Source organism: Nerophis ophidion, linkage group LG14 (assembly GCF_033978795.1).
Source record: "Nerophis ophidion isolate RoL-2023_Sa linkage group LG14, RoL_Noph_v1.0, whole genome shotgun sequence".
NCBI lineage: Eukaryota > Metazoa > Chordata > Actinopteri > Syngnathiformes > Syngnathidae > Nerophis > Nerophis ophidion.
This window is the reverse complement of record NC_084624.1, coordinates 17790410-17809539: the sequence shown is the minus strand read 5'-3', so window position 1 is coordinate 17809539 and position 19130 is coordinate 17790410. Positions and strand designations below refer to the sequence as shown.

Sequence of the window (19130 nt, the reverse complement as noted above, 5' to 3'; positions counted from 1 at the left end):
ACATAAATTTTATCATGAACGTCATTTTCATCGTCGTCGTAATCTTCATCATTAACATAAATTTTTTTCATTTACGTAGACTTCACCATTAAAGTAAATTTCATTTTCAACGAAAATTTCTTCTTTATAAACTTCATCTTCTTCTTTACCGTCATCAACAATAATGTCTTCGTCAACGTAAACTTCTTCTGTGTTGGCCGCCAGTTCGTCCTGGTGGTCGGTCACCGCTACTGTCACCTCTCCAGTCCCGCCTCCCAGGTAGATGGCATCGACACCGGCTTTCTTGGCTTCTTCTTTCGTCGTCTCCAGCAACGCTAGCATCATCTGGGTTTCCTGACGTTTTTTCTCAAGCAGCCTGGTGTAACCTGCCACAAGAGCCCAGATGACATCGTCGTCCTCCGCTTCCACTGGTGTCTTTTTGTTGGGCGCCACTGTGACGGACTTCCTGCCGTCCTGGTGTGGGTTGCGGGGACACCTGACACATGACGCATCATAGCAGTTTTGACCTTGATTTAATTATTTCAATAAATCTGTTGTCAGTTGGCCCTTTGGTCGCGTCACTTTTCAGTGCACTCTTCCGGCCTGTCTGCTGCCGCTGCACGCCTTTCGGCGTCCGGGGCTTGCGTCCGCTGCGGGGCGGCGTCATCGCTCTCTCGGTGTGGCTTGTGGCGCTCTTCGTCTGCTGGCCGTTGTTTCCTCCTCCGTGCTGCTCTCTCGCTCGTTCCTCCCTCGCCCTTTTTGTACTCTAGCAGCAGATAGACAGATTTTGAGCAGGTGTGTAATATACGCACCTGGCTCAGATTGCCGCTCCAGTGTCGCTCCACGTGTGTCACGCCTCTCCTCGCCACCGCATGCCCCGCCTCCTGGCCTCCAGGTGGGCCCGCGCTGCTGCTTTCCGCCCGTTGTCGGCCCGTCGGCTTCGTCTCTTCACAGCATACATATACAGCGCTTTTGTAGACACTCAAAGCGCTTTAAAGTGATAATGAGAAGCCATCATTTATTCACTCCACATTCACAACCTATGTTTGTAGTCACAGCTGCCCTCGGGTAGACCGATGGAAATGTGGCTGTTAATTTGCGCCTACAGCCTCTCCGACCACCACGTAACATTAATTCATATTCATACACCATTGTGAGCAGCAGTGGGAACAAGGTGGGTGAAGTGTATTTCCCCCTCAAAAAAAACAAGCAACTTGTGCAAAGCTGGACAGCCAGTGAACATCTAAACGTCCTCCAATAAGCACACAAGGTAGGTATTTTCCAGTCAAGGCATTTACAATAGGTGAGCATGGAAAGCTATAGGCTACTAAAAGCTAGAAGCTTCTCAACACACAATATAGCAAACAAGCTAGATATACTGTATGTAATAAGTATCCTTCATTGAACAATATTACAGTCCAAAACAGCACATTTGTCAATTTAAACAAGTATCAAACAATTATACAACTCCAGACCAAAAAAATATGAAACCGCCAGTCTTGCAAGATGTTCATTCAGTTGTTTAATTTTGGTATAAAAAAGAATAAGATAAAAAACATGACACAAAATCATAATCGTTCCAAATGGCAACTTTTAGCTTTTAGAAACACTAAAATAAATCAAGAAAATAAATTGTGCTTGTCATTAAGTTACATTTTTAGAACAATCCTGAGGGAAACAAATTATGAAAAATAAAGTGCAACCCAACCCACCATTAGTGCTTTTTTGCACCATCTCATGCTTTTACAACCAGTTGCAGTCTCTTAAGCATGAAGTTAACGAGTGACAACCACTACTCTTCATCAATCCTACTCCAACTTTCTCTGATTGCTGTTGTCAGATAAGCTTTGCAGGTGGAGTCTTGTCGTGTACCATTTTCTTCAATTTCCTCCACAGATTTTCAGTTGGATTAAGATTCAGACAAATTGCAGGCCATGACATTGACTTATACATCTTTCTGCAAGGAAAGATTTTCCAATTTTTGCTCTATGGCAAGATGCATTATCATGATGAAAAGTGATTTAATCATCTCAAACATACCGTATTTCCTGGAATTGCCGCAGGGCATATAGTATGCGCCTGCCTTGAATTATTGCCGGGTCAAACTCGTTTTCCAAAATAATTAGCGCATGCTTGGTATTACCGCCTGGTCAAACTCGTGACGTCACGAGTGACACTTCCCCTGTCATCATTTTCAAAATGGAGGAGGCTGGTTTCAATACTGGTAATCTGAAATCACATAAAGGGAAGAAGATTAAGAGCTATTTAGTAGGATTTAAGGTCCAAGCTTACATCACACTCAAATTTTTACTGCATACCTTTGGTAAGTGCCGGAGTGAGAAGAGGTTTTAAAATAATTAGCGCATGCTTACTTTTACCGCATGCCTTTGTTAAACGCAGGAGTGAGAAGAGGTCTGAAATTAATTAGCGCCCCGGCGGCAATTCAAGGAAATACGGTAATTTAGATTGATAGAAGAGTGTCCAAAATGCCAATGTAAACTTGTGCATGAACTGAATATGTAATGAAAGTCGTCCACTATGCTGACAACTACATTAAAAAAATTGTGAGCAAAATGCGTCTCTTTGAAAATGTAATGTTGAAACAATTGTGTAAAAAAATTAATCCATCCATCCATTTTCTACCGCTTATTCCCTTTCGGGGTCGCGGGGGGCGCTGGCGCCTATCAAAGCTACAATCAGGCGGAAGGCGGGGTACACCCTGGACAAGTCGCCACCTCATCGCAGGGCCAACACAAAATCAAGTGCTGAAAAATTTAGTGCAGAAAAAATTGCTGCTTCAAAAACGCAAGACCCACTTCTTGTAAATTAAAAGCAAAGCAAGCGATCCTGTCTCGGAACCAGCCATGGTGTCATGTCATGTTTGAAGTCCCGTGACATGGGTCTTACAAAGAGGAAGGTTATGCAGTACTACACGCCACAGGTGTGCTTGGGTCCCTTGTTATGAACACTTTAAACAGTGGAGGTTTCTCTGCATTAGTGTGTGTCCTCCTTGACTACAAGGGCATGTGCTTTTTATCGCTTGTAATCCTGTGGCAAAGCTTCCAAAGTTTTTGTTTAGTCTTTATTTAAAGGGACAATGCACTGAAACATTGAGATCAAAGACAGATATGTTCTGTACCAGATTATATATTTCCATCTGCAGTCCCTGGCTACCTAAATTAAAGGGATACACAAATCATACAATGAAATTATGACAATACTATCATACCATAGCATGTAGTCAAATTAAGAAAAGTCATAAAATGCCCTTTCATGGACATACTTAATATATGTGAACGGCTTCTTGTGGGTTGCATGGATCATCGAGGAATGATATCGCTGAGCAGGTTTGACTGGCTTTATTTTTCAATAACAGCTTGTCTTTTCGTCGGATCGCTTTTCAGCTGCTCCGCTCCTTCCTGCTCGCTCCTCTCTCACTTTTTGATCGGCTGTGTCCTCGCTGTTGTCTTCGGCTCGCTCTTGGTCGTTGTAGCTCTCTAGGTCTTTTTCCTGGTTCTCCTACTTCTGCCCCGAGTGTTCCTCCTTCGCCCCTTTTATGCTGCAGCAGAAGATGATGGGATTGAGAACAGGTGTGTAGTTTACGCACCTGACTCGGCTGACTGCAGCGTCGCTCCGAGTGCGCCCCGCCTCTCTGCTTCGCTGCGTGCTCCGCCTTCTCGCCGCCATCTTGAGCCGAACCATCGTTTGTCCGAGCCTGCTGTCGGCTCGTCGGCTCAGTCTCTCCACAATATACAATACAACCATACCTCATTTACATCATCCCACAGAGACAATACATGCTCTTGTTCACATCTGTCATCGTTTGTAAAAACAACCATGATTTTAACAGACACATCTCACAATTTACAACAAAAATGCTGTCATGGATGAATATAATAAACATTAAGTTGATCTGTCAAACATAGTGCCCACCTTAGTGACCGTGTTAGCAGCTTTGATTGCTCCAAAGCCACTTTTTAACTTCAATTGTGAATGAAAACCACCTAAGTGGTTAGAGTGACCGCCCTGAGATCGGTAGGTTGGGAGTTGAAATCCCGGACGTGTAATATTTCCTTTGATAAATATTTGTTCACATTTTGTTGTGACCTCCTTAAACTTTATAGGGTGCTGGAGGGATAAGACTGGGTCTTTGTTTCTTGAATGGCACACTTTTGACTCTTGAGGGAATTTGATGTGGATTGAATATGTATACACAACATGATGGCAAGAAATATGAATACTATAACAAAAAGAAGTAATAAGATGAACTATAATAGCAAATTAAAGCGGTCAACAAATAGTATGGCACTCTAAACATATCCTCTATCCTCACTGTGGTTTGTATGTGTATGACTAATTGTGACCTACAAGTCCTGAAACCAAAAGACACACCCACACACAGTACTCCTCAAACCTCTAATCCTGGCCTACAGTAAATGTCATTGTAGTCAAAACATACAAGTAAATTATCACAGCTGTTCAGTAAGATAGGAGTTTAAAATATGTGAAAAATCCAAGGATGTTAAAAAATAATTGCACAAAGGCAGTAAAAGCATGTCAACAAACAACCATCTATTACTATCAGTCATTCTCTTAATGCCTCTGAACAAAGTCAGAAGTAAATGTGTAAGTTATGAATAGTATTGGGTAATGTCATCTACCACTTATGTCTCAGTAAGTCAACCAGTATAAAGTGGTGTACACATAAACGTTTTCCACTGTACGGTGTGTGTTCTGATGTGTGTATGTATGCACAAATGCAGGAAGTGGTGTATGAGATGGATCTGACCACCCCTGCTGTTAGTCACCCAGGCAGCTCTGATGTATGTGACTTCCTGTTTGAGTTGGCGTCTGAGAGGTTTTCCGGCTCACTGACTGAAGCTTCAGCACAACTCAGCTGTGAACACACACTAAACACATGGAACAGGTATGCACAAATGAACCAACCCTCCCGTGAGTCACTTCAGAAGCTTAATGTGTTTGTGTGTGTGTGTATGCCAGAGTACTGCTGGCTCTCCCATCAGTGAGTTTTATTAAGGTGAAGGCTGAAGAAGGTAGGAGGCATCTGGACTGTGACAAACTGATCCAACATATCAACCAACATCAGGTGTGCATCTCTTTAACATCTGATGACGCACTGTGAAAAAAACACTCTATAAGATATTTGGGTACTTTTTAAGAAATTTTCACAATCATCTTTTCATCACTGGAAAATATTTAATTACTTGTAAAAATCTTGTGGTCTCCCAATCTGATATTGATCAGATATCAGCCCGATATCAGCAAAACAATAAGTATGGGGTTATATCGGCTTGCAAGTAAACTTTGTGATATACAGTACAGGCCAAAAGTTTAGACACACCTTCTCATTTCAATGCGTTTTCTTAATTTTCATGACTATTTATTTACATCAGGGGTCTCAAACATGTGGCCCCAAGCCAATCCATCCATCCATCCATTTTCTACCGCTTATTCCCTTTTTTGGGGTTGCGGGGGGCGCTGGCGCCTATCTCAGCTACAATCGGGCGGACCATGAGACGTTATTTTGCGGCCGGCAGCTTAATAAGAAAATTTAATGTTGGTACAGCCCGCGAGTTTGATATGAATGGCGCTTTACAACGTCATACTTGAATACCTTCGATTTTTCCGGGCGACTACCAGTTTTCAGTGCCCCTCCAGGGATGATCATTCACCCAAACTTAACACAAAGAACAATTTTAAGAGGGCACCGTGGAGGCACTGCCTTTAACGTCCTCCACAACCTGTTCAAAGAGTGCGGGCCCAGCCGCATGTTGTAGTTGACCTCTGAAAACACAGTAAGTGACTGCAAGACATAGTCATAGGTCACACTGAGGGTGGCCGTATAAACAACTTTAACACTGTTACAAATATGTGCCACACTGTGAACCCACACCAAACAAGATTGTCAAACACATTTTGGGAGAACATCCGCACCGTAACACAACATAAACACAACAGAACAAATACCCAGAATCCCATCCAGCCCTAACTCTTCCGGGCTACAATATACACCCCGACCCCTATTGTGTATATATATATACAATATACTCCCCTGCCCCCCACCAACCCCGCCCCCATTATAAAACATGTTTTCAGTTATTTCACCCTGTTTGTTAAGTACATAACTCCACATGTGTTCATTCATAGTTTTGATGCCTTCAGGGACAATCTACATTGTAAATAGTATTGAAAATAAAGAAAACGCATTAAATGAGCAGGTGTGTCCAAACCTTTGACCTGTACTGCACATTTTGAAATAAAAAGTCCTGCAGCCTGTGAACTTGTGCAAAGCTGGACAGCCAGTTAACTGTCGTCCAATAAACACACAAGATTGGTGTTTTCTTGTATTTTAGTGAAGTCATGTACTAAAGGTAAACATAGCAGGCTAAAAGCTACTAGGAGCTAACAGCTATGCAACAGCTAAGCACACAGTACCACACAAGCTAGACATGTAATAAGTGTCCATCATTGAATTATAGTGCAGTGTAAAACAGCACATTTGTCAATAAAAACAAGTGTCAAATATTGTTTGTTGCATCATACTTATACTTACAAAGTCTCCAATCAAAAGTAACAAACATGTCCGCATTTTTCAACTTATTGTGTCCAGAGCTAAACTTCATGAATTTGCTGCCACTGAGTGTCGCCAAAAAACAATAACCACTCCACTTAAACTTAAAGAAAACATAAATCAATTCCAGACAGGTAAAAATAAATGTTTTTCATGCCTACCATTGTTCTCTATTTGACTAATTTCACGTGATCAAAGCTTTTCTAACATTCCACACTACAAAATAATACAAGTATGTATGATTCCTGCTGATATATCGTATCAATCAATGTCAGTCTCGGCCAGTACGCAAGGATCCATTATCTGTTTTGATTGATTGATTGAAACTTTTATTAGTAGATTGCACAGTTCAGTACATATTCCTTACAATTGACCACTAAATGGTAACACCCGAATAATTTTTTCAACTTGTTTAGGTCGGGGTCCACGTAAATCAATTCATGGTAATTATCGTATCGTAAGTGAAAAAGTTGTATTAGGACAAATGTTCTCATGTCTAAATATGTATAAAACCAAAAATGAGTCGACCTAATAGGCTAGTAGCACTGACCTCACTGTTAAGTTAAGCTTTAAGGATTTATAGTTGGTAATAGACTGCCATCTTCTTTCATTATGCATCAGAGGAGTGTGTGTTTACCAGGCGGATTGTTGTCCTTTCATCTGACGTCACACTTCTTGAAAGTAAGAAATACTAAATACTATCAGATGAATAAATAAATATTAAACATCGCCTCCCAGCATTAGTACGAGCTCTTGAACAAACGTTTTTTCCACTTCAGGGTATTTTGTATGCCAGTGCACGCTGCAGTCATGTTGGGGAAGAATTCTGCAAGACCTGGTCTCTGATCAGCCAGCGTTGTCCTCTGCTGCTGGTCTCCACAGTGGTTGGTATCGTGCTTACATCATATTGTTTTCTCGCATTGCTTTTTGTTGTCTTCACGTCCCATAAAGCAGTGGTTCTCAAATGGGGGTACACGTACCCCAGGGGCTATTTGACGGTATGCCAAGGGGTACGTGAGATTTTTAAAAAATATTCTCAAAATAGCAACAATTCAAAAATCCTTTATAAATATATTTATTGAATAATACTTCAACAACATATGAATGTAAGTTCATAAACTGTGAAAAGAAATGCAACAAATTATTCAGTATTGACAGCTAGATTTTTTGTGGACATGTTCCATAAATATTGATGTTAAAGATTTATTTTTTTGTGAAGAAATGTTTAGAATTAGGTTCATGAATCCAAATGGATCTCTATTACAATCCCCAAAGAGGGCACTTTAAGTTGATGATTACTTCTATGTGTAGAAATCTTTATTTATAATTGAATCACTTGTTTATTTTAACAAGTTTTTAGTTATTTTTATATCTTTTTTTCCAAATAGTTCAACAAAGACCACTACAAATGAGCAATACTTTGCACTGTTATACAATTTAATAAATCAGAAACTGATGACATAGTGATGTATTTTACTTCTTTATCTCTTTTTTTCAACCAAAAATGCTTTGCTTTGATTAAGGGTACTTGAATTAAAAAAAATGTTCACAAGGGGTACATCACTGAAAAAGGTTGAGAACCACTGCCATAAAGTACTCTTCTTAAAAACAACCCATTCTTAACACTCAAAGTGCTGTTCGGGGCATTTCATGTGCAATCTGTTAAAGTCTATGTGGACCTGCTGATCACCGTGTTCTTACTATCACGAAAAAATGTGGGCGCGAAGCAGCAACATAACTATTTTCTAATTACATAACATTAAAACATGCACACTTTTTGTTCAGTGCAAACTGCAAAGTGACCTACAAAATAAAAGCATGGCCATATTAACCTGGATTCTACCACAACAAATAACAATACGCACATTCATTTTTGTACTCGTATGTTTTTTAATGTTCTGTGCCTGAAGAAATATTTGTTCAGTATGTGGTTAATTTGTTCAGTTAGCTTAGCATAGTCAATCAATCAAAGTTTATTTATATAGCCCTAAATCACAAGTGTCTCAAAGGGCTGCACAAGCCACAACGACATCCTCGGTTCAGAACCCACAAAAGGGCAAGGAAAAACTCACAACCCAGTGGGACGTCAATGTGAATGACTATGAGAAACCTTGGAAAGGACCGCAGATGTGGGTGATCCCCCTCCCCACACACCCCTTAGTGGTTATGGTTGAATTTTTTTTCATGTATGTGCAGCTGGGATAGTCTCCCACACCTCCCGCGACCCCGTAAAGGACAAGCGGTAGAAAATGGATGGATGGATGTGCAGAATGTATCAGAGTTAAGGTTGGGCGATAAAACAATAATGAGTTGTTGCGTGTTTTTTATTTCTTGCATTGAACAAAGACAGGGCAGTCTACCAAGTCAAATTCTTTGTGGGTAAACATACAGTACTTGGCCAATAAATCTGATTCTGTTATACTTTATAACTTTTCCTCGATAGAAATACGAGACAGTTTCGATAGATGGTCGAACTGACCTACAGTGGGGCAAAAAAGTATTTAGTCAGCCACTGATTGTGCAAGTTCTCACACTTAAAATGATGACAGAGGTCTGTAACTTTCATCATAGGTACACTTCAACTGTGAGAGACAGAATGTGGGAAAAAAAGAGAAATTCACATTGTAGAAATTTTAAATAATTTATTTGTAAATTATGGTGGAAAATAAGTATTTGGTCAACCATTCAAAGCTCTCACTGATGAAAGTAGGTTTTGGCTCAAAATCTCACGATACATGGCCCCATTCATTCTTTCCTTAACACGGCTCAATCGTCCTGTCCCCTTAGCAGAAAAACAGCCCCAAAGCATGATGTTTCCAGCCCCATGCTTCACAGTAGGTTTGGTGTTCTTGGGATGCAACTCGGTATTCTTCTTCCTCCAAACACGACGAGTTGAGTTTATACCAAAAAGTTCCATTTTTGGTTTCATCTGACCACATGACATTCTCCCAATCCTCTGCTGTATCATCCATGTATCCATTTTGGTATAAACTCAACTCGTCTTGTGTGGATGAAGAAGAATACTGAGTTGCATCCCAAGAACACCAAACCTACTGTGAAGCATGGGGGTGGAAACATCATTCTTTGGGGCTGTTTTTCTGCTAAGGGGACAGGGCGATTGATCCGTGTTAAGGAAAGAATGAATGGGGCCATGTATGGTGAGATTTTGAGCCAAAACCTCCTTCTATTAGTGAGTGCTTTGAATGGTTGACCAAATACTTATTTTCCACCATAATTTACAAATAAATTCTGTAAAATTCCTACAATGTGAATTCCTGGATATTTTTTTTCACATTCTGTTTCTCACAGTTGAAGTGTACCTACAGACTTCTGTCATCATTTTAAGTGGGAGAACTTGCACAATCGGTGGCGGACTAAATACTTTTTTGCCCCACTGTATGTGGTTGCCTCAGTGATTCGGTAACAAAGTTGGCGAGGTGACTTGACTTGGTGGACAGGAGACACCTTCAGTATAAAAACACGGGAGCTTCAAAACGCTCACATCATTGCCTGTAACACTGCTATAGCAGCTAGCAGCAGTAGGCATGTTGGTTTTTGGGCTACAGCAAACTCACTTTTAGTTTGGTTAAATATATGCACCCACCAGTGATGGGCAAGCTACTTGGAAAATGTAGTAAGCTCACTAACACTTTACCCTTGATTAAATTAAGCTAAGCTACAGGGTAAGCTATCCCCAGAGAATTGTAGCAGGCTACACTACAAGCTATGCCTCAAAAATACCTCGCTACATTAAAGCCACATTATATAAATATATAAGTTCATGTACATCTTTCCACCAAACAAGTCAAAAAATGCTCAGTTTGATTGTTTAATTAAAAAAAAAAAACACGAGCTAGAAACATGCCCTCTATCTGACTTTTTACATTTCTTTGATATGCTTACCATGTACAAAATGAGGGAGAAACACAGGAAACAAATTAAATATGAGGCTGTGAAACAATAATAATGATTAATGAACATCATAATGCATGCTCTAATTGAGACTTTTCAGCACAGGGTAAATTACTGTTTTAATTTGTCTCACAAAAGAAACATTAAAGGGGAACTGCACTTTTTTTGGAATTTTGTCTATCGTTCACAATCATTATGAAAGACATTACGACCGATGGATTATTTTTTTTAATGCATTCTAACTTGTTAATTAATGTAAATAAAAGTCATCTTGCAGCTTAGGCATTTGGAGGTCCTCTTTTTCACCCTTAAAACCCAATAAATAACCATTTAAAAAGTGCCAACAATACTCCATTTACATTTTGTAACTTCAATATTAACCAAGTATTAGTGATTATATTATAAGCGCTAACAGAGACCAATTACTTAGAGCGGGGAGGTGATCAGCAGTTATAAGCACTAATGCAGACAAATTACTTATAGCAGTGATGTGATCTGCAATTATAAGTGCTAATGCTGACAAGCTATTTATAGCGGCGACGTGACCACTACCGTGTGTCCCTGTTTCATCATCGAGTGGTCATCTGCTCTCTCTCTTCACTGCCCCTTGGAAGTTCATTGTAGATCATAAATTATGCATCTTCCCGGGATAGAAGAAGGCTGGGACAAATTCCAACAAGTTGGTACACTTTGACATTAAATTTAGACCCGGTATTGGTGAGAACGACAAAAAAAGACACTTGGCTCCACCTCCCTTTCTTCGCGAGGATTATGAGGCATTCTTCATCTAAACGGGATTATACCAAGATTCGATCATTCGGCATCCTACTGATTGCCGGCTCTCATAGAGTCAGCAGTGTGCAGTAATCAGTTATGTTGTTGGGGGGAAAAAAAGCAAACGTTGTGATGCCTTTTATGTAAATTAATGCGCTGCGTATGCTTAAAATGATCAACATGTAAATATTACATCCTATTATTAATGTGCATTTCATTTTGTTTGGCTCTGTTCCCCAGTCAGGAAAATGTGTTAATATCATATGCTTCAAGTATAGGGGCTTCGGTGTCATGGCTTCCAGTCTTCGCAGCTCTTTCTTCCAACTTTGTAAAGTTGTACTTTCTCGGCCTGACTTCCGTCATGTATTTTCCCGACCTTGGGTGGAAACAAACACGACAAGAACACGACCATCAATTGATCCAGTTTTGTGTGTGTCTTTGTAGTACTGGTGGGACCGCATGTCTGCAGCGATGTTATCGTTGTGGTGTCGTCTGAGTGATGGAGAGACACCACCAGCGCAGCTGCAGATCATTGCTAGCAGCCAACACTGGGCCTGCAGGTGCTAATAGTCCATTTGTTTAACCTCCCTAATCCTTTTTTCTATTGTTCAACACACTTTGGATTTGGATTTGTTCTGGTCTTCAGCTTAATGGGGGGCCAGTTGCTGCGGGTCCCTTCAGCTCCTGCACTGCTGTTGGCCTCCAGCATTTATGAAGCCCTGCAAGGCAGGCAGGATGTCCATGCTGCTCTCAGCCTCCTGGAACCAGACAAGGACTTTAAACACAGAGAGGTAAAAGCTTCTCAGTCACAATATAGACAGTTACATATAATAAATACAGTACTATATCGCAATATACAGTGGGGCAAAAAAGTTGTGCAAGTTCTCCCACTTAAATTGATGACAGAGGTCTGTAATTTTCATCATAGGTACACTTCAACTGTGAGAGACAGAATGTAAAAAAAAATCCAGGAATTCACATTGTAGGAATTTTAAAGAGTTTATTTGTAAATTGTGGTGTAAAATAAGTATTAGGTCACTTCAAACAAGGAAGATCTCTGGCTCTTACAGACCTGTAACTTCTTCTTTAAGAAGCTCTTATGTCCTCCACTCGTTACCTGTATTAATTGCACTTGTTTGAACTCGTTATCTGTATAAAAGACACCTGTCCGCAGCCAACTCCACTATGGCCAAAACCAAAGAGCTGTCGAAGGACACCAGGAAAAGAATTGTAGACCTGCACCAGACTGGGAAGAGTGAATTTACAATAGGCAAACAGCTTGGTGTGAAAAAATCAACTGTGGGAGCAATTATCAGAAAATGGAAGACATACAAGACCACTGGTAATCTTCCTCGATCTGGGTACATGGATGATACAGCAGAGGATTGGGAGAATGTCATGTGGTCAGATGAAACCAAAATAAAACTTTTTGGTATAAACTCAACTCGTCGTGTTTGGAGGAAGAAGAATACTGAGTTGCATCCCAAGAACACCATACCTACTGTGAAGCATGGGGGTGGAATCATCAAGCTCTGGGGCTGTTTTTCTGCTAAGGGGACATGACGACTGATCCGTGTTAAGGAAAGAATGAATGGGGCCATGTATCGTGAGATTTTGAGCCAAAACCTCCTTCCATCAGTGAGAGCTTTGAAGATGAAACGTGGCTGGGTCTTCCAGCATGACAATGATCACAAACACACCGCCCGGGCAACGAAGGAGTGGCTCCGTAAGAAGCAGTTGAAAGTCCTGGAGTGGCCTAGCCAGTCTCCAGACCTCAACCCCATAGAAAATCTGTGGAGGGAGTTGAAAGTCTGTGTTGCTCAGCGACAGCCCCAAAACATCACTCTTCTCGAGAAGATCTGCATAGAGGAATGGGCCAAAATACCAGCTACTGTGTGTGCAAACTTGGTAAAGACCTATAGTAATCGTTTGACCTCTGCTATTGCCAACAAAGGTTATATTACAAAGTATTGAGTTGAATTTTTGTTATTGACCAAATACTTATTTTCCACCATAATTTACACATTTTTTCACATTCTGTCTCTCACAGTTGAAGTGTACCTATGATGAAAATTACAGACCTCTGTCATCATTTTAAGTGGGAGAACTTGCACAATCGGTGGCAGACTAAATACTTTTTTGCCCCACTGTATATTGCAGCCTCTTCCACATTGTACTTGCCGTTTATTACAAATTCGAATGCATTAAAAAATAAACATGGCTTCTTGTTTGTGAATGGGTTTGTGAATGATAGGCAAAAAAAAAAAAAAAGTGCAGTTCCCCATCACTTAAATAGAGTGACTTTCTTGAATGTACTGTTGTCACTGGAGGATAAGGAATAGCTAAACGTGCTTTACCACACACTGTAGGACAGTGGTTCTCAAATGGGGGTACGTGTACCCCTGGAGGTACTTGAAGGTATGCCAAGGGGTACGTGAGATTTTTTTTTTAATATTTTAAAAATAACAACAATTCAAAAATCCTTTATAAATATATTTATTCAATAATACTTAAAAAAAATATGAATGAAAGTTCATAAACTGTGAAAAGAAATGCAACAATGCAATATTCAGTGTTGACAGCTAGATTGTTTGTGGACATGTTCCATAAATATTGATGTTAAAGATTTCTTTTTTTGTGAAGAAATGTTAAGAATTAAGTTCATGAATCCAGATGGATCTCTATTACAATCCCCAAAGAGGGCACTTAAAGTTGATGATTACTTCTATGTGTAGAAATCTGTATTTATAATCTAATGACGTGTTTATTTTTCAACAAGTTTTAAATTATTTTTTTATCTTTTTTTTTCAAATAGTTCAAGAAAGACCACTAAAAATGAGCAATATTTTGCACTGTTATACAATTTAATAAATAAGAAACTGATGACATAATGCTGTATTTTACTTCTTTAGCTCTTTTTTTCAACCAAAAATGCTTTGCTCTGATTAGAGGGTACTTGAATTAAAACAAATGTTCACAGGGGTTACGTAACTTAAAAAAAGTTGGGAAACACTCCCGTGGCAGAATATAGATAGATAGATAGATATATAGAAAGATAGATGGATAGTACTTTATTGATTCCTTCAGGAGAGTTCCTTCAGGAAAATTTAAATTCCAACAGCAGTTTTAAAGAGTTGAGATCAATTTAAAAAAGTAAATAATGGGGGTATAAATGGAAACAAAATAAAAAATTATTACAATAAGAATAAAAATAAAAAGCAACAATGAGAATAAAAATATAACAGTAAAATAAGAATATAACAAGAGAAACAAGGCAGTATAAGAAGCCATGCTAACCGCTAAAGCTCTTGAATGTTATAGGAGGTGGGGAGATCAGTACAAATATCGACAATAAGGACACCAGTTATAGTATCAGTATGTGTTCAATACTACAGTGATTATATCAATATTTTTAACGATTAAAAAAAATCTACTGTTGTTTTTGTTATTGGTCACAAAATCAGAAAATGAGTTCTTGTACACAGGATGTCTTTAAGGGCGAACACCAAATGATTTAAATCTGACCCAGTAGTAGGAAATCATTTGAATATTTAATTGATATCGTTACACCGCCGTCTTGTGTTTTTGTCTGACTCTAATGGTGAGCAAAAATTTGATCTTAGAAATTTGAAGTATCAGTATGGACACTGGAAAGACTGTACAATAAGGATACCATTTATGACTGATTTACAGTATCCGAAGAAGAGAAGAAAAAGTGCTTATTATATTTTAGCATAAGTGTTGATATAACCATGTTACTACAGAAAGTAACCAGATATTAAGTAAATCAACAAGGAGATTAATACAGTTTTAAAAAAATAATACAACCGCAAATGATGCAATACGGTACCTCATATGTTAGCAGTAATTAGAAACTTTTTTTTTTCATCCCATTTTGAACAATTTTGTTTATCATTTATATATACCCAATAAAATTTCATCATATATATTGTTATCGCAGGAGTCTGCATTATTTAGATTTTAGGCCGTATTGTATCACCCATCCCAGGGGTCGGCAACCTTTACCACTCAAAGAGCCATTTTGACCCGTTTCACAAAATAAAGAAGACAATGGGAGCCGCAACAATTCTCGCGAATATCTGCTGGTGGTCATCCAGACAAGAATAATAAGGGCGTGTTATAAAGCCATTGTCTTAGACGCCTTCTACAACATGTACAAACTGCTTGACAGTCCAGCGACATGTTGTATGTGGCTTCCGCAGATACACGTACACGACTGCAAGACATACTGGGTGATACAGGTTACACTGACGGTTGTGATATAAACAACTTTAACACTCTTACTAATTTGCACCACACTGTGAACTCACACCAAACAAGAATGACAAACACATTTCAGGAGAACATCCTCACAGTAACACAACATAAACGCAACACAACAAATACCCGGAATCCTTTGCATCCTAGACTCTTCCTGACTATATTTTACACCCCCGCGTCCCCAACCCCGCCCACCTCAAACGACGGGCGGGGGGGGGTGTTGTAAAATATAATCAGGGTGACATTAAACTTACAAACCCCGTTTCCCTATGAGTTGGGAAATTGTGTTAGATGTAAATATAAACGGAATACAATGATTTGCAAATCCTTTTCAACCCATATTCAGTTGAATATGCTACAAAGACAACATATTTGATGTTCAAACTGATAAACATTTTTTTTGTATGCAAATAATCATTAACTGTAAAATTTGATGCTAGCAACACGTGACAAAGAATTTGGGAAAGGTGGCAATAAATACTGATAAAGTTGAGGAATGCTCATCAAACACCTATTTGGAACATCCCACAGGTGTGCAGGCTAATTGGGAACAGGTGGGTGCCATGATTGGGTATAAAAGCAGCTTCCATGAAATGCTAAGTAATTCATAAACAAGGATGGGGCGAGGATTGCCAATTTGTAAGCAAATTGTCGAAAAGTTTTAGAACAACATTTCTCAACGAGCTATTGCAAGGAATTTAGGGATTTGACCATCTACGGTCCGTAAAATTATCAAAAGTTTCAGAGAATCTGGAGAAATCACTGCATGTAAGCGATGATATTACAGACCTTTGACCCCTCACGCGGTACTGCATCAAAAACCGACATCAGTGTGTAAAGGATATCACCACATGGGCTCAGGAACACTACATAAAACCACTGTCAGTAACTACAGTTGGTCGCTACATCTTTAAATGCAAGTTAAAACTACTATGCAGAGCGAATGCCATTTATCAAGAACACCGAGGAACGCCACCGGCTTTGCTGGGCCTGAGCTCATCTAAGATGGACTGATGCAAAGTGGAAATGTGTTCTGTGGTCTGACAAGTCCACATTTCAAATTATATTTGGAAACCGTGGACATGGTGTCCTCCGGAACAAAGAGGAAAATAACCATCCGGATTGTTATAGGTGCAAAGTTCAAAAGCCAGCATCTGTGATGGTATGGGGGTGTATTAGTGCCCAAAGCATGGGTAACTTACACATCTGTGAAGGCACCATTAATGCTGAATAGGTTTTGGAGCAACATATGTTGTCATCCAAACAACGTTATCATGGACCCCCCTGCTTATTTCAGCAAAACAATGCCAAACCACGTGTTACAACAGCGTGGCTTCGTAAAAAAAGAGTGCGGGTACTTTCCTGACCCGCCTGCAGTCCAGACATGTCTCCCATCGAAAATGTGTGGCACATTATGAAGCATAAAATACGACAACAAGACTGTTGAATGACTGAAGCTGCCCATCAAGCAAGAATGGTAAATAATTCCACTTTCAAAGCTTCAACAATTAGTTTCCTCAGTTCCCAAACGTTTATTGAGTGTTGTTAAAAGAAAATGTGATGTAACACAGTGGTGAACATGCCCTTTCCCAACTACTTTGGCACGTGTTGCAGCCATGAAATTCTAAATTATTTATTATTTGCAAAAAAAAAAAAAAGTTTATGAGTTTGAACACCAAATATGTTGTCTTTGTAGTGCATTCAACTGAATATGGGTTGAAAAGGATTTGCCAATCATTGTATTCCGTTTATATTTACATCTAACACAATTTCCCATCTCTTATGGAAACGGGGTTTATACAAACTGTCCTTCATTCGAACCTAACGCTTGTTTTTTCTTTCAGGTTCTCGTCTTCCTGCTTTTCTTGTGTGTGAACAACTACCTGTCAGCCCTCCTTTATCCTCAAGTAATTCACACTACTTTGAAAATACCATTTGTTGGCAGCTCTACCATACTTAAGTACACTTAAACATATACCTACAGTACTTTAGTGTAGTGAAACCCAAATTTTCATTTGGGTTTCCTGAAACTTCAAATCTGGTATGACTTATAAGAAAATGTCTATACAGTAATGGAACATATTTTCAAATGTTCATTCATATGGCTGACATGAACAAGGAGTAAACATCTATTTCCACAAGAGGGCGCTCCAGGCTTGTGACAATTAGTACTTAAAGACCCAGAAAGATTGAAAACAAACAAGGACATTCCAATCAAAGTGCAAATTGCAGGTGGTAAAATATATATGATAATGATTATGAATGAAAAAAATTATGGAAAGAGGTGCTGGTGAAAAGCACAGTCGACATTCTCGGAATTTAGTCAGCAGTTTTGCCAACTCAAAGTACACTTTTTACTTCTGACATTTGAAATAATGGTAAAAATTTAACTGAGTAACTGGAACCTGCTGGTAGTTGATTGATCAATTGCGCTGTTGAAGCTTCTAATACTGCAACTTCACAAAAACCTTTGCCACTTTTCTTTCCTCTCTTTTGAAACTCTAAACTTCCATGTGCCTAAACCACAAGCATTTATTCTGCTGACTTGATTGTCACCACATAGCTTTTATTTTTCTTTCTATCCCCTCCTGCTCCGGTTTCACTGCACCAAACACTAAATATGTCCATTTACCAAAATCAAATACAAATAAAGCAACAAGAGAAGTATCCCACACTTTTCTTTTGTAAAGTAAATCTGTACAGCAGATACGAGCATCTACATCAACTATATGTTTTGCCTGTGTGACTGGACAGGACATATAAACAAAACAAAACAATGGTACTTAAATCCTACTTATACTAGTCCTTAGTAGTAGTACTAGTACTACGGATGTCCGATAAAATCGGACTGACGATAGTTTCGGCCCGTAAATGCTTTAAAAAGTAATATCGGAAATTATCGGTATCGGTTTCAAAATTACCGGTATCAAAAAGTAAAATGTATGACTTTTTAAAACGCTGCTGTGTACACGGTCGTAGGGAGAAGTACAGAGCGCCAATAAACTTTGAAGGCGCTGCCTTTACGTGCCGGCCCAGTCACATAATGCTTTTCACACACGAGTGAATGCAACGCATACTTGGTCAACAGCCATACAGGTCACACTGAGGGGTGGTATAAACAACTTTAACACTGTTACAAATACGCGCCACACTGTGAACCCACACCAAACAAGAATGACAAACTAATTTCGGGAGAACGTCTGCACCGTAACACAACATAAATACATTAGAACAAAGAAATGATAAATGGGTTGTACTTGTATAGCGCTTTTCTACTTTCAAGGTACTCAAAGCACGTTGACGCTACTTCCACATTTACCCATTAACAGTCACATTCACACACTAATGGAGGGAGCTGCCATGCAAGGCACTAACCAGCACCCATCAGGAGCAAGGGTGAAGTGTCTTGCTCAGGACACAACGGACGTGACGAGGTTGGTACTAGGTGGGGATTGAACCAGGGACCCTCGGGTTGCGCACATCCACTCTTTCCCACTGCGCCACGCCGTCCCTAATACCCAGAGCCCCTTGCAGCACTAACCCCCCTACGCATCCCCCCAAACCCCCTTCAATAATAAATATGGCATTTTTT

The 19130-nt window shown here is 39.6% G+C and overlaps 1 protein-coding gene across 5 annotated transcripts in view; it reads left to right on the top strand.

The window, feature by feature from the left end:
• Positions 1–19130, top strand: part of LOC133568227 (Fanconi anemia group A protein-like) — a 115465-nt gene that overhangs the window by 89592 nt on the left and 6743 nt on the right. For 4 of the 5 annotated variants that reach the window (XM_061920025.1, XM_061920024.1, XM_061920028.1 and 1 more), the window contains 7 exons: positions 4743–4906; positions 4981–5086; positions 7193–7252; positions 7351–7455; positions 11702–11817; positions 11904–12048; positions 17383–17445. In XM_061920025.1, the coding sequence (XP_061776009.1) occupies positions 4743–4906; positions 4981–5086; positions 7193–7252; positions 7351–7455; positions 11702–11817; positions 11904–12048; positions 17383–17445 (759 nt within the window). The remainder of the gene's footprint in view (positions 1–4742; positions 4907–4980; positions 5087–7192; positions 7253–7350; positions 7456–11701; positions 11818–11903; positions 12049–17382; positions 17446–19130) is intronic. The other variant, XM_061920026.1, reaches the window with a different exon arrangement.